At 41.3% G+C, this 16,893-nt stretch overlaps 1 protein-coding gene across 1 annotated transcript in view; it reads left to right on the top strand.

Moving 5' to 3' along the window:
- Nucleotides 1-16,893, top strand: part of BBS4 (Bardet-Biedl syndrome 4) — a 532,628-nt gene that overhangs the window by 115,634 nt on the left and 400,101 nt on the right. Inside the window, exon 2 of the mRNA XM_085643924.1 lies at nt 12,514-12,565. Coding sequence (XP_085500050.1) covers nt 12,514-12,565 — 52 coding nt within the window. The remainder of the gene's footprint in view (nt 1-12,513; nt 12,566-16,893) is intronic.

Raw genomic sequence — 16,893 nt, 5'->3', positions numbered from 1 at the left:
CGCTGCCGTCCCGGTCGCCATCTTGGCTCCTCCTCAAGCTGAGTGAGTCTTGGTCCTCTTTTGTGCCGCTGAGGACACCACTTCTTTTTGTGCAGCAGCTGACACCACCATTTCTTGTAGCGCTAAGGCTACCCCAGCATTTTGTAGTGCTAAGGCTACCACTTGTGGAGGACAGGGGTTCGTCCCTCCTTGTCCTTGACAGTGTTTAGGGGTCTGTTTAGATGACTCGTCTTTCTTAGGGCCTTTCTGACCTTTTTCGGGTTTGTCATCGGCGGCGGGAGAGAAGTACTCCTTTTCTGAAGGAGTGCCACTCTTCCTGTTAGATATAACGACCTCCACTGCTTCTTTGATAGAGGTCTTTAACTCCTCTCCAAAGCAGTGGCGGCTCCTCCGTTAAGGTGGAGAAGCGCCATCCCACTGCTTGTAAGCACTGTAACTAAAGGAAAATAAAATGATTAATAAAATGATAATAATGTTATTAGCATTTTACTTGTTCCGGCTGCTTTGTGGGCAGGGCAGCTCTGCTCTCAGAGCAGGGGAGGGGAGGAGTGGTTTGCCCACTCAAAGTTCACATGAATGTTCTAAACGCTGGCTGCATTACAGCCTGGGTGGAGAACATAATCAAGCCCCCAGTCCTCGTCTGAGCACTGAACCACAGCGCTTAGACCAATCGCAACGCTGCATTGCAGCGTTGTGATTGGACAGGGGAGTCTGTGGGGCTTTCTGGGTGCCTACTGCTCCCTGGTCCGGTCTGAGTCCAACACGGAGGAGAGAAATGGCAATAAGGTGTATGTGTATGTATGTATATGTGTGTATATATATATATATATATATATATATATATATATATATATATATATATATATATATATATATATATGTGTGTTTGTTTTTCTTTACCCGCATTGCCACCTCCGATCCGTGCCGGCCGCCATTTCAAAGTACCTCCTAAACATCTCCTCACTTCGCTATAGCTGAGGGGTTTCCCTCTCCTCAGCCATACACTACCTAAAATAATCAGTGATCTACACTATACTATTAGAAACATAAGCCTAAAATCACTTAATATTACCTACTTTTATTTAAAATGTGATCCCAAATGTGTAATTATTAACCTAATTATATAATTCTAAACTTGCTAATATTGGAAATCTTCTAAATAACCCCTCTTCTTTTTTTTTTTTTTTAAATACTACTCTCATGGTGGGGGGGGGACCCTAGGAAAAAGTATTTACTGTTTCAAAAAAACAGTAACCTCACAAGAGAAAGAAAGCGGCACTACTAGTCAGCTGACAACCAGATCGGATATAAGCAGTTTAGAGCAACTAGCGATCACCTTTGAAACAAAGACATTGCCATGGCAGCTAGTTATGTTTTGGTATCCCCATACAAAAAGGCAGCTGGATTCCAGTCCTCTTTCCATTGCCTTTACCTTCTTTTAAAAAATATTTTTTATATGTGATCAGAGGACTCACCGCCACAGCTGGGCTCACTGTGGTCGTGTTATTGCGCACTTCAAATACTCACCGCCGTGGTCTGTCTCGCCACCTGTTAAACAGTTACCGCCTTGGCAGAGTCGTAATAAAATGGGAGTGGTGGCGTGCGCATGCGCAACCGCCTTATGTTCCTGCTCCCGGCCGTGTCTTCATGCACCTCTAGTGCATCGGGAGAGGCCGGTTGGTCATGGGAGCCACCCTGGTGCAAAGGCGTGTGAGTCGGAGAGACTCCCCAGCGTGTACTATTGCCTCAGCGCCTGCTGACTGGCAACTACGCAGTTAAACAAAAACAGCCTGCTGGTATGTACCTGTTATTTGCAGCTGAATTGTAATCCCAAATCAACAACTAGGTCATTATTAGCTCATGGACCCATATTGCGTTAACAGTAGTTTGTTACACAGATAAAGAAATTCAGTTTATAAGAACAGTTAAACACAAGAAATGAAAGCCTACGATTTACTCCATACATTGGAGTAGCTCAACAAGCTATCTAAGTACAAGTGTATATATATATATATATATATATATATATATATATATATATATATATATATATATATATATATATATATATATATATTTCTGTCGGTCACAATTGCGATAAAACACACTCTCAGGCTCCAAAGTAAGTACCAAGTGGGATGTTTATTTCCACGCTACGCGTTTCGGCTAAACAGCCTTGTTCACACGATGGAAATGCATGTAAATGTCACCATTTTTGTAAACCATTCGTACTTCCTGAGGTAGTAAACACAAAAGATGGTTTCACAATAAGAAAACACTCACTGAGTCTAATGCAAATATCGCGGCCATATTGGCATGGTTGAGTAACATAGGAATTACCAAGTGTATATACATTTTGCAGTGTGTAATATGTGTGTCAATAAAGTTAAATACACAAACTAAACAAAATATATTCACATTGCAAATAACGCGGCCATATTGGCATGGTTAAGTAACATAGAGATTTCCAAGTGTATATACATTTTGCAGTGTTTGGTATGTGTGTCAATAAAGTTAAATACACGAACTAAACAAAATGTATTCACATTGCATTATCACTCAAGTTTTCAACGAAGATGATTTACAGTAAAACTTCACATGTGTTACACACCTCGAAACACGAGTGAAAAAGATATATATAATTTGTTAATGAAAATATTATTTCCATGGAGTTATGTGAAAACATTAGTGAAATTAAACACCACATCACTCTGCATTAGAATACTAGGCTAAATCCCAACGGACACCTATCTGCTGCAAGTGTAACAGTGAAAGACTCGTCACCATAGTTGTGCTAAAATAACTGCACTGGTTGCGAATGTTTAAACAGATCCCATGCTGAATACTAGCGGGTCCCAGGATGCTGATGATATCAAGGGGCATACTTATGCACATAAATGATAATACTAATATTCGTCATATGCAGAGAGACCTACCCCGAAATATGCTTCAAGTTATTGCTCATTCCTGGGATGGGTGATTGAAATAACGGACAAGTGCCCGTATTACATGTGTCATAAATGGGTGAAGAGTTGTGGATTTAAATAACCAACTCTATGTGTGTGGAGTGTATCAAATATCAATAACTTACAGGAAAGCCTAGTCTATGGAGTACATGAAGGAGAATGTCAATGATCATATTTTTGGACAATCAATAACCATACTAGTCATTCCAAAGTTTCTATCACAAGACTATGTCTGTAATACTCCAAAAGGCTGGATGTACACCACGGAAAAAACTTCGGTGACATTTGGCAAATTTGTAAAGATACCGCATTCTGTTGTGCCTTCGGAAAAAAGGGTGGGGACCCGTGAATGTGATACCACCCCTGTAGTATGGGTCCCTGCCTTTCCTCCTATAGTGAGAAGAAAAGAAGAGAAAAAGAAAAAGAAAAAAGAGAAAACAAAAAGTATATGTGAATATTTAAACCTCTGAACAAGTGCTTTAAAATAAACAGATTAAAATAAGTTCCGTTATAGTTAGTTCAGCTAAATATAACTCGCGCGACCGCAATCCACTGCTGATGACGTTACATATTACATCACTGTATTCACTAAGATACTGTTAATAAGTCATTTATACAATTAATTATACAAAAAAAAATCCATTTAGACACTTATTTACCCATTTATTCTTCCATTAACCTTTAGATGTACATATATAAAAAATATGTATTTTTCGGAAAGACACATATTCACTGGATGATGTCATCAGTGATGTAATCAATGATGTCATTTGAGATGTCATCAGTGGTGTCATGAGTGATGTCACTAACCATGTCATGAGTGATGTCATCAGCAGTGGATTGCGGTCGTGCGAGTTATATTTAGCTGAACTAACTATAACGGGGGAATTTCAATGGTTTTTTACGAGTGAAATGTCCAGCTAACTATAATGTGTGTGAAACCTATGGTTTTTTTTGTGAATTTGTAAGGTTTTTTAAATGCTAATTTATGTTTGTATTATTATATTTTTTATATATTTATTTTACAATAAACTACCTATGTATATAGCTATAGATTGAGGTTGATTGGTGTCCAACCAAAAGGCGCATGATACCATTTAAATTAACTTAAAACGGAGTGCAAACATAGAAAGAGGCCTGTTCGAAATAAAAACATACCTATCAAGATAGGTCCTGCATATAGCTGATCACGTTTTTTTTGGATGTTTTGTTGTTTGTGCAACCAAATATAACAATAAGAGCTTAGTGCTCCTTAATTCATGATTCTCAAACAAAAATTATCCAAATATGCAAAATCAGATCTTAGAGTGTATCGAAATACAATTTCTAGCATAGTGCTAATTTTCGAGATAAACTAACTAAAATATGCATTGGATACAGGCCTATCAACAACATCATCTTAGCTCTCCTAATTTTTGACTGTTAACAATGCCAAATGGTATTTTTAAAAATGTGCAAATGGTGCAAAAAAGTGCTAGCGTTAAAGTGCTTAGTTACATAAAAGCATATATATAGAGTTGAATTCATAGCAGCTTCTAGTAGACGTCTCTTGTATTTTCTTATATTTCAATCTCTTGACATGTTTAGTAGTTGTATATACACACGTCCCAATCTCCAGATTACTCTGTTTGTAGCATCTATTGAGACAAAAAATATACGGGTTTTTTGGTATTTGGCAAACCATTGGTATTACACTTAGCAGCAAAAACCTTTTTTAGAATATCAAATTTTCATGATATAAAAAGAACTGTGGACCAATGTCCAACAGTTTTTTATATACAGAACTGGTGCTATAATGTTAAAAAGCCGGCAAAAGCCCAGTAATACCAAGTAAAATCGAGGGAAACCCCCAATAAAACCCAGTAAAACCAAAACCTCACCAGATAAAAAACACCACCACAGCAGCTCATATATATTGTTGAGCCACAATAAAAACCATACATTTTAGCAGCCATTAGACTAAAGTGCATACATTTTCATAAATTAGTGATGATAAAATAGATAAAATCCCAGAGCTCAAGAACCGGCAATGTACTCCACTAAAACCAGATAAAACCTAGGAAAAACCAAGATTAAAGCCCGGCTGAAGCAGGAATCAAAACCAATTAAAAAGCAAAACTGAGATTCATCATTATTACCATCCCCATCATCAATATTCATAAAAAGTTGTGCAAATCATCACTGTTGTTGAGGCCATTCGGCATTTTAGTATCGAGTAACATGATAAATTCTGATTCCACCTGTCTCAATCTCTTCTGTGTTACCGCCTCTGATGTTTTTGGGTACTGAGCTGATAACATAATATCTGAGGTCATTAAGATTATTGTTGTGTACTAATTTTAAATGTCGCGCCACAGGATAGTTGGGGTCTGAATTGACCACCGCTCTGAGATGTTGTAAAATCCTGTTGAAAACTTGCAATTTGGTGCTGCCCACATATAGTAAATGGCAAGTGCACTCTAAGATATATACTGCATAATCAGTTCTGCAAGTATAGTGTCCTTGTATTTTGATAGGATCAGAGTTAAAAGCAGTAACATATTCAGAATTTTTTTTTCCAAATTTACAAGCGCGACATGAGCTACACTTGAAAAAACCTGGTCTAGCTGATAGCCAGGTATTTGAAGTATTAACCTCAGGACTATTTCTTACAAGTGCATCCCTCATCGAGGGCGCCCTTCTAAATGTTAACGTGTGATGTTCTGGCAAGATTCGTGACATAGTAATATCTGACCGAATTATCGGCCAGTTTTTGTATAGAATCTTGCGTATCTGTCTCTGCTGTTTGCAATAGTTAGTTATCAATCTAATGTTATCAACTGATTCGACAGTAATGGTATCAGTGTCCTCATTAATCTGCCCTAATTGTATTTGAATCTCAGGTGTTGTAGGCAGCTGAATATCACTGTTAACACTGTTTGCCTTGTCGCGAACTATTTTAAGATCTGTAGCCTTGTATCCTCTGTTTAAAAATCTTTCAAAAGTTTCAGCCTGGCATATTTCAAGATCATCTTCATGGCTACAGATACGTTTGATTCTTAGAAATTCACCAAAGGGGATACTACGAATAAGATGGTGAGGATGTGAGCTATTAGCATGAAGCACAGAATTCCCAGCTGTTGACTTTCTGTGCAGTCTAGTATGTATAGTGTCCTCCCTTATATAGATATCAACATCCAAGAATTGTACTTTCACATTACTAATGTCTGATGTGAACTTAAGATTCAATGTATTCTCATTGATTGCATTTACAAAGTTATTGGCTGACTCAATAGAGCCCTTCCAAATCAGACAAACATCATCAATAAATCTCCACCAGTGGAGAACATGCTGATCAAAAATAACTCTGTAAGTGACCTCCAGGACATGCTCCTCCCACCAGCCCACGTGTAAACACGCATAGCTGGGGGAGAAGCATGCCCTCATAGCCACTCCACGCAACTGTTGGAAAACTTCCTTGTTAAATAGGAAGTAATTGTGGGTCAAACAAATATTTATCATTTTTACAAACATTTTGTTGTGTTCATACATATGTATACTCCTTTTGTCCAGATAATAGCGAACTGCATTTGTACCATCACTATGTTTAATACTTGTATACAATGAACTAATGTCCATCACTATTAAATAACAATTATCCTCCCATTTAACTTTCTTCAATTTACTCAAAAAGTGTCCAGTATCCCTGATGTAAGATGGCAGACTTTCCACAAATTCATGTAGAAAGTGGTCAACATACTTTGACATAGCTTCCAATAGGCTTTTTTGTGCCGATGTAATTGGTCTGCCTGGGACTGGTATTACATTTTTGTGCACCGTAGGAATAAAATATAGGATGGGAGTCATAAGATGGTAATTTTTTAAAAAGCTGTATTCGTTTTTAGTTAATAGACCCACACGTTTCCATTGTGCCAATTCAACAAATACATTTTCTTTGTTCTGTCGTAGTTCTTGGAAGCTAGCTTTTCTGTAGCAACGGATATCATTAAGATGATGCCAGGCTTCTTCCATATATAATGTTCTCGGCCACAGTACAATGTTCCTGCCTTTGTCAGCCTTGTTAATAACTTCCGTATGTTTTTGCAATTTTTGGATGAGCTTAGTGTATTGAATTTCTGAATATTTGCGATGTCTATTTTGTTTCATAACAGTACAGTTCAACTTTTTTAGATCCTCAACCATACAATCACTAAACACATCTATAGCATCCCTTGGCATCATTGGGATAAAGGTGGATGGAGGCTTAAATGGGCTGATGGCTGGAGTTTTACAGATAATGCCTGCTTCTTGTAGATTTTCCTGTGTAGAGTTTCCTACTAGGTCATTGTCATTTGCCAAAGATTGTGCTGCTAACATGGTGCCAACATCTGCAGCTTGTAAATGTAAACAAAGTCCTTGAGTAGGTCTAGTTTGCGATGCAATACTCGCTGCATTTTTTAGTTGAAAATGCTTTCTCAATTTCATTTTGCGAATAAACTTAAAAACATCCACTCTCGTTTGTGTATATTTAAAGGGACAGTACGATAAACCCAAAAACAACAATTGTTTTTCTGCAGTCGATAGTTATTTCAGATAGATTAATCACAGTATTATCAACAACATCCTTTGATACCTTATTCATTTCTTGTTGTTGAAACTTTTCTTGCCTCTCCCTATATATATATATATATATATATATATATATATATATATATATATATATATATATATATATATATATATATATATATATATTATCTACTGGCGGTCTCCAGTAGATAGTTATAGTTAGGACCCTCTTACCATAGGAAATCCGCAACATTCTATTTTGAATAACTTTGGCGCCGGTCGACGAATCCTCGCAAAATTTTCAAAATAGGTGGGGCGTTGAGCTCCGCTCCTACCCTGAAAGTCTCGGGGGGATTCGTCAAGCAGGGGCTGAGATAAAAGGGGGGTCCCAAAACGCGTTTTTCCCATGCATTTTTCCATAGGACCTTTAGACAGAGCTACAGCCCGAACGGCTGAACAGAATTTAATGAAATTTGGCAGAGAGGTAGTCCTCAGGTCAAGGAAGTGCCTTTTGTAGGTTTGGTGTAAATCTGCTCAGTAGATTCTGAGAAAATAGCCTTTAAATCAATATATATATCTGAGCCAGCTTACGGTGCGCTTACGGTGCGCTTACGGTGCGCTTACCGTACGCGTACGGTGACGTGCGTGAGCGCGATTCTGATTGGCCGTTAGATCTTAGTAAACATTCGAATCGGTCGAAACCAGGAAGCGGTGGCCGCCATTTTCTCTCTCGCACTCTGACAGGGGGTTGAAAAACAAAGTGCAAAAACATGTAAAGGGGCTGTTTAGACAGCTCCCAAGCACCTAGCCATGTCGAGGGAGTCCCCAACGATCCCCCAAGTGAAAAAAGGCAATTTTAATTTTTTCGAAAATTTCGCCGATTACGCTTACCGTACGCGTACGGTAATACATAATAATAATAAAAAAAAAAAAAAATATCCACATTCTCCCCACCCCGTGTGCAAATGGTGCCCGAAGAGCACCATTTGTGCATTGCTTATTACATCAAAACAAAACATATATTTTACCTGTCACAACGATGCTCATCATATGTCCTCCATGTGCGCACGGTGCGCAAAGCGCATCGTGCGTTCATGGCCCATCTAGCGTAACGTGGGCACGCGGTGCGCGAAGCGCACCGTGCGCGCACGGAACGAACTGCGTTAAGTGGGCGCGCACGCCACAAATGGCGTAAAGTAACTTAGCATTTAAAAAACCGTACAAATTCACTGAAAAAACCATAGGTTTCACACACGTTATAGTTAGGAATTAGCATTTAAAAAACCTTGCAAATTAACTGAAAAAACCATAGGTTTCACACATGTTATAGTTAGCTGGACATTTTACTGATAAAAAACCAATGAAATTCCCCCGTTATAGTTACTGTAGGCAACTATAACTCACGCGACCGTAATCCTCTGCTGATGACATATGTGTCTTTATGAAAAAAAAATATTTGTAATATATTGTTGGAAACGCCCACTCCCACTCCGCAGGGTGGTGGTGGGCTCCCCGAACACACTGTGGTAGCTTGGCTCGAGTGGTCAGGAAACAGGCGCAGTGCTAAGCATACAATATACCCATACAATAACCATGCGTGCATCCGTTCCAAAAACGACTCTACACCGTAAAAATTATGAAAATATTCTTCTTTATCTTTTTCTCTTAGTTGCTGATTGGAAAAATAAATAGGTCAATCACAATATACAAGTTTCAATTAGTGCAGGTCAAATAAATATTGGCTGTTTGATGAAATAAATAGGGGTGATCATAAATAACAGGGCATAAATACAAGTGCAATATATACAGACAATTAAATACTTTGAGGCAATAAATACTGTACCAATAAATATTGTACACCATCCAGTCCTGTGGACCTATAAATATAGTGAAGCAATAAATAGGTAAAAACTCAATAAATACAGTACCCCCAATAAATAATTAAAAGTATACAGCAACACTCATGTAATCAGATGACACTTCAATTCTTAAGGGCTGATTTGGCCCAGGCACAGCTTGTAGGGTTGTGGAAGGCTTGAGGGGGGCTACTCCCTGGCTGGGACAAGGCTGAGGCCTAAGCTGAGGTAGATCAAAGGGGGGAATACCAGTGCCCTGGCTTTCTCTCTCCACACAACCTCTCTAGGTTAGTCCCAGTTCACCCCTTGCACAGTCAGGTTGGTTTCAGCACCTCCCTAGCCCCTTAGAGCAGTCTCTCAGGTCTCCACAGGGCCTTAGGCGCCCTCTACTCCACTTACTGCCCTTTTTCTGATGTTCCGACGCCGCTGGAGTCGTGTCGACGCCGTGAGGCGGTTCCGGTTCGGTCTCGGCGGCCTCGGCACAATGTCAGTTCTTTGTCGACGCCGGAAGGCGGTTCCGGTCCGATGTCGGCGGCCTCGGTTCGATCTCTACCTCCGATTTGACGGCGTCGGGCAGTCTCTTCACGATGTCGACTTCGGGCGGCTCCGGTCCGATGGCGCTCTCGGCTCCGATGACGTCGGCCGGCCTGGCCTCGATGTCGACTTCCGGCGACTCCGGGGTGCGATCCTCACCCCCGACCTCCGGTGCTCCTCCTCACAGGCTCCGGGCGACTCCGGAGTGCGATCCTCACTCCCGACCTCCGGTGCTCCTCTACCTCGGTCTCCGACGACTCCGGAGGGCGGACTTCACTCCTCCGATGACGCCGCTCGCTCGACCTCGGTTCACTTCCTCCTCGACCTCTGGTATTCCTCTCGACCCCCGTCGGCGCCCTCTCACGACCTCAGGCGGCTCCGGGTACGACGTCTGCTACTTCAGTCAGCGCCGCTTCTCCACCTCGGGCTCCAGGTCTTCAGGCTACTCGACGCCGGACTCCAGGGAAACCAGTTCTCAGGTCAGAATCTTGCTGTTTTCTTGGTTCTAAGGCCTGTTCCTGCTGTCCAGGTCCTTAGGATGAGTTTTTCTGTCTTCTTCCCACACAGGGCTATAGGCTGGGATCCATCAGTAGGGACAAGTATCAAGGGTGGGTTTATGGACCCCACTCCAGGCACAAGTTTCCACCCCTGCTGCTTCACTCCTTCCTCCTTCACTGTTGTGCTCCTCTCTCTTCACCAGTCAGGTGCCAACTGCCAGCTCCAACTGCCAACTGCCTCTCTTATCCTCCCAACATTCTAAACCGCCTCCAACGGTCACAGGGTTCTGGAATCTCCTGGAATGTTCTGGAAGGTGCTGGTAGGTTCCAGTGGATGCTGGTGATGTCACAGGTGGCCACCATTTTGTGCTTCAGGCCCTCAGACAGAAGTTTCAGGGGTAGCTAAAATGGCTCCCTGAATCTGCAGCAACACGAAAAAGTCTGGTGGTTCCCCAAAAAGGAAAAATTCAAACAGGGTTTGAGGCAAAAGTGGGACAAAATAAATAATGATGAGGAGGGACCACCCAAAGGGCTGACAGGTCTAACATATATGTATAGCTAAAATTTAATGGAAGAAGACATGGGCAAATAAGTGTCTAAATACAGTATTAGCATCAGCAGAGGATTGCGGTCGCGTGAGTTATAGTTGCCTACAGTAACTATAACGGGGGAATTTCATTGGTTTTTTATCAGTAAAATGTCCAGCTAACTATAACATGTGTGAAACCTATGGTTTTTTCAGTGAATATATATATATATATTCAATCCAAAGTTTCTGCCGCGAACGAAGGAGCCCAATCCTCAGGTAGGTAAAAGCATCTTTTATTTAGATCAGGGCTGCATGCACAAGTCGGTGGGATGAAAAGCAGTTCATTCAGAAGCCGACGCGTTTCGGGACTCTTCCCTTCTTCACAGGCTTGATGAAACTGAACCTGCAATGGCGAATGATGCACTTTAATGTTCATGAGTACTATGCCCCAGTGGGCGGGGCCACATCGCGGTATCTGCCGCCACACAGCATCCTGGTACTTGAAGTGTATCTTTGTATTACTCAAGTGAGCCGCCGTGCAGGTAGTTCTCAATTCAACAATATTACCTCAGTGGGTTTGCTATAATCCTCCTTTGCCTGTGCGAGCACTTTGATGCCCTGATAACAGCTCCTGTCCTGATATGATGTCGACATCTGACGGCATCCAGGTCTGCTTATACGCAGCGGGTCTCCTTCACGGCTTGACAAATAGCCGTACAAATTCAATCCAAAGTTTCTGCCACGAACGAAGGAGCCCAATCCACAGGTAGGTAAAAGCATCTTTTATTTAAATCAGGGCTGCATGCACAAGTCGGTGGGATGAAAAGCAGTTCATTCAGAAGCCGACGCGTTTCGGGACTCTTCCCTTCTTCACAGTATATAAAAAAACATCAATCAAATAAGTTTAGAAAAGGTATGCAACAGTAAATAAAGTAATGTGCTTATCTGTTGAGGGAGGAGCTAATAAAAGAGGGAGATAGCTGTGTGTTATGTTCCTCTATACTGCATTGTGATTCCAGAATGAAACATTTCACGTTGTGATGTTTTTAAGTTCTTTAAAGAACTGCATGCGGGGCAGTAAAGGTTTATGCATAATGTTAACCTCCAGTCTTGAAATGAAATCCTTGCCGCAGACCATGACTTGAACTTCTTTTCGCATTGTCAGACTATGTAGCCATGTGTTATCTCTAATTCTGTGAGTACATTTCTTCTAACTCATGGTTTGACTACTATATTATAAATGGAAAGCACAACCATATTGCCTCTCAACCTCCTTTCTCTGCAAGGTAAGCAAACCTATTTGAGTAATCCCTTGATCACCCAAACAACAATAATGTGGAGATGATGCCTTCCTCATTGCATTAGCGTTTTTTTTTGGGTCAAATTTGGCGATAAATGGGGGATGAAAGCTCCCTACTTCAATACCAAATGTAGGTGGTATGATTCTGACAAAGGTGGTTCTCTCCTTAGATGAGGCGTTCCTTGTTAGTTACCCCCTTTTGCCCCTGTACATTTCCCTATTAAGGGAACCAGCACTATGCACGTTTCTCACACTTTGAATCTGATGGTTTTTCTGGTTTCAGGTACCTTCGTTTCCAGTGTCAACTGAAGCTCGGAAAACAAGACCAAAGAAAGGTGGGTGAGCAAATTAAGATACGTATTCATCAATATGTATATAATGGTATAAAATGGAATTGTAAATATGTAATTGTGGAAATGAAATACACAAATGAAAGTACGGTAATGAAAGCATTGCTGCCCTTAGAACAATAGTTAAGTACTAATCGGTACCACAGTAAGCTGGTAAAACTGCTGAGCATATTAAGCATTCACTTTACAAATCTATGTTATCAGCTGTCTGTTATACTTCAATTATTCTGAGGTTGATAAAATTAGCACAAATTGTGACCATGTAATAACAATTTGCCATCCTGGCATTTTCATTCACTTCTAAGTACTATGAACCACCAGTTTGTTTGCGATAAGATAATTATTTCCCATTATTGGGTCTTCATTAATTATCACTGCCTACCTGCTGGATACATTATTACTTTTTATGAAGATAAATATCTCTTTTCGAAATAATTGTTATGCCTGTCAAGGCACAAGCACTTTTTTAATTAGTCGCATAAAAGAAAAAAAACAGATGGGAGGAAATGGACTGGGGGCTCATAATACAATAATTGCAGTCTGCCACTTTTTTAAAGCACCACAGCTGCTGTAGAGTTCCAAAGTCCACTACAGTATGTAGAGTTCCAAAGTCCACTACAGTGACAGATAGGTCTCCAGTAGGTAGTTCTAGTTAGGAACACGTTTCCATAGGAAAAGTGCTTTTTAATTTGCCTATATATTTGGCGGCAGTTGACGAATCTTCACGTAACTGTCCCAAAAAGTGTGCAGCTAATTATAGCTGTGCATGGAACGTTTTGGGCCGATCCATCAAGCTGGGGCCGAGAAAAAGGATGGGGACCACCACCTCCCTGGAGCTTTATTGACAATAAGGAAAAGGGGCGCAGCAACCCCTCTCCATTGGGCTTTAAGAGCCCCGGGTACTGCCATCTCCCGGGGCTTCAATTAAAATAAAGGAGGGGTGGGCCGCAAAGGCCCCCACACCCCTCCTGGGGCTTACATATGCCCGGGGACCACTACCTGGGCTTGACAAGGGCAAAGCAACTGTGTTTTCTCAGCAATTCCACATTGAAAGACGATCTGAAATTCTTTGTGGAGGTGAATGCATCATTGATCTGTTGAAGTGCAATGTGAAGTGACTGTTTCGAGTGGCGTCTTTTGTATCCTTACCTAGTGAGAGCCATGGTTCTCCCTTTAAATGACTGTGAGTACACAAATGTGCAAAATCACCTGAAGCTCTGCCCATTTGGCCCGCTCCGTCCACCTTAATAGTATGATGTGGTCTTCCTGCCTTTTGCCAGTAATACAGGCAACTTACAAAAAGGCCACCCAGCACTTTTCTTGCTGATTTTTGGTGACGCGTTCTTGATGCTGAGGAATATGAGGACATCTTCACCAAACAAAGAAGCACTTACTTCGTATAGTCTACATTGTCTCTTTAGAAGAATTTAACAACTTGTGTGTGACATACAAATATTCCATTTGGCAAGCAAAGAAGAGGCACGTAGAAGCAATACAACTAGAGCTATCCTTGGCCCGTCGAACAAAATACTCTAAAGCTTTCTGAATCGTTATAAATCGATTAAACAATGAAAAGGTCTTCCCTCGACAAAATGTAAACAACGTTACTGCAGACAGCTGGTCTCAACACATCAGCACTCTGTACCAAACCAATCTCAATCACACAAACTGCCAAGTTCCACACTCTATAACTTACCAAATCTCCAGAACCAAGGAGGACGTTAAAGAACAAATGCACCGTTTAGCATTAACCATCACGGCTGAAAGGATTGCAGACTTAATTAAAAAAAAGTAGAGCGGACGGTGCCCCTGGACCAAATGGTATCCCAGCTTTGGTTTATAAACAGGACATTAAATTCTGGTCACAACTGCTGGAAAGGCTTTTCAGAACCTGCCTTATTACAGACACCGTCCCGCCCTCTTGGCAAGGTTCAATCCTGTAACCCATTTACAAAAAAGGCTCAGTGGCGAACCTAGAAAGCTATCGCCTCATCACTCTCCTAGATGTTGAGGCTAAATACTTTGCTTCCTTATTTCTGGAGGACCTAGAAGCATGCAAGCTCAATTCACCTGCTCTCACTAAATCAAAGTGGATTTCGGCCCATGTTGGGCACTACTGATAATCTAGTGGCAATTAGGATGATAGTGTCAAAACAGATACAGGAAAACCAACTCCACTACAGCTGTTTTGTATATTTCGGCAAGGCCTTTGACCACTTCCAACGCAAACTTCTCTGGCTAAAATTAAAACACTGGGGCATCACGGAACCAAGGCATCCAACTGCTCTACTCTGATACATGGGCCAGAGGTAAATTCGATAACAACTCAACAGTCTCCAACAAGATCATGATGGAACAAGGAGTCAATCAAGGATGTGTTTTGGTGCCAGCCCTTTTTAACCTATTTATGACCGATTTGTCCCCTACCCATTATGTGATTGTCAGCGACGTGCCGAAGCTGGGACATCGTCATATCACCTTCCTTCTTTACGCTGACGACGTTGTTCTCTTGTGCCGAACAGTGAGGAGGCTACAAAGGCGGCTTGACGTCTTATTCGCACACAGCACTACGAATGGCTTGACAGTGAATTTTGAGAAGACCAATTTTGTGATCTTTGGACGGAAACGGAAAAAACCCGGAACATGGTACCTCAACAAACGCAGACTGTCCAGAGCCCCCAGATAGAAGTACCTTGGATGTTGGCTTGATGAGGGAGGGCACTTATCCCACAAGAAATCACTTAAATCAAACACCGCAGCACTACAATTCACATTTAAAATCCTCTTTAACCACACGAAGACTCCTACTCTAGAACCCTTGCTGACGATAGTAAAAGCCAAACTAATTCCCACGTTAGCATACGGCTCGGAAGCCTTCCCCGGTAAGCTGGGCTCCTTTCTGAACAAATTCCAGAGTCTGGTATTCAGGGCATTATTCAAACTCCCAAATCACTCTGCAGCTGGCCAGATTCACGTTACACGATCAGCTCCTGGCACAAAAGGCCTGCACCCTCAAATATTTACATGCCACGCGTGCTGCCAAGGTAGGAAACCTGAAAAATCTAATCCGGCAAGAGGCATCCGAAACAAATCATCCAGTCCTTCAAAACCCTTGGACCATCGCCCTGCACGATGCACTAAAACTGAAAACAGCCAGCGCGCTCACACCAAAATTTTAAGAAGGCGTTAAACAGAGCAACTGGAAAAGCATAATGATGGACAGAAAGCATGCCCGTCTCATACAGAGAAATTACAACAAAAGCAAGATGCAAAAATATCTCAAGACACTTTCGCGGGGCACTTCAAAATCAAAAATTGTCATATTAGGATGGGAGATTTCTCATCCTTGGTTCTCTTACCGTCCAGCGTCCAATGAGTATCGGCTATGCGGTCAATCTTGAGAGAATTTAGCTCACCTTCTCTGCATCTGCTCAGCCTTAATCACCGATCGCCGGAAGTTCCTCTCTCATGCATTGATCAAACAAGGGACTCACACAATTCAAGCAGCTGTAGATTTTCTGCTCAACGACCCTTATCCTCGAGCCATCTGCGGCCTGGTCAAATTTCCTGAGCAAAGCCGACAAAATGCGAAGAGCCGTCACCCCATAGGTTACTTCTGGAATCTAAAATTCCATTCTCTAGTTTCATCTGCATTTTTCCTTGCGTATAATTGCACAAAGTACCTTTCCACATGTAATAAAGACGGGTGCCCAATATGGGCGCACTTTACCGCCTAAAGGCTTTAAATTTGACTTAAGGGCTTAATGCTACAAACTTAAGAACAGGGCACAATTGTCTCAGCATGGAACAAGCTCATGTCTTAATGCACCGGCATTTCAAATCTCACCATAATAGGAGAAATGTCCGACTGAGATTCAAATGCATGAGACCATTTTCAGTTTAATATACTATGATTATCAAAACGCTTAGGGCAACATATTGGCTGAACTCTGAATGACCTTTTAATAATGATGAAATTGCCATTTTAAAGCTTTTATAACTGATGCCACAGCAGTGAACCCCACCTTTTGTATACTATTAAGCAATCCTATATTGTGATATCAATCCGCAACTTGCACTTCATTACTGAATTGAATTCTATGTTACGGCTTGGGCACCAGGCCTAAGTGGTTTTTCTCTCTTTTTTTAGTTTGACATGTTTTATAAATTTTGCAATGGCTTTTATTATAAATTTGCAATGGTTTTTATTAGCTGAGCATAAATAAATAAACTTGAAACTCATGTAGGAAGGACCCTTGTTTGGTGATGATTTACCTCTTTGTACTCTTGCCGTCTTCTCTATAGAAAGATTC

Source organism: Triturus cristatus, chromosome 3_1, assembly GCF_964204655.1.
Source record: "Triturus cristatus chromosome 3_1, aTriCri1.1, whole genome shotgun sequence".
NCBI lineage: Eukaryota > Metazoa > Chordata > Amphibia > Caudata > Salamandridae > Triturus > Triturus cristatus.
Note: the sequence above shows the minus strand (reverse complement) of the source record. Positions and strands in the feature narration are given on the sequence as shown.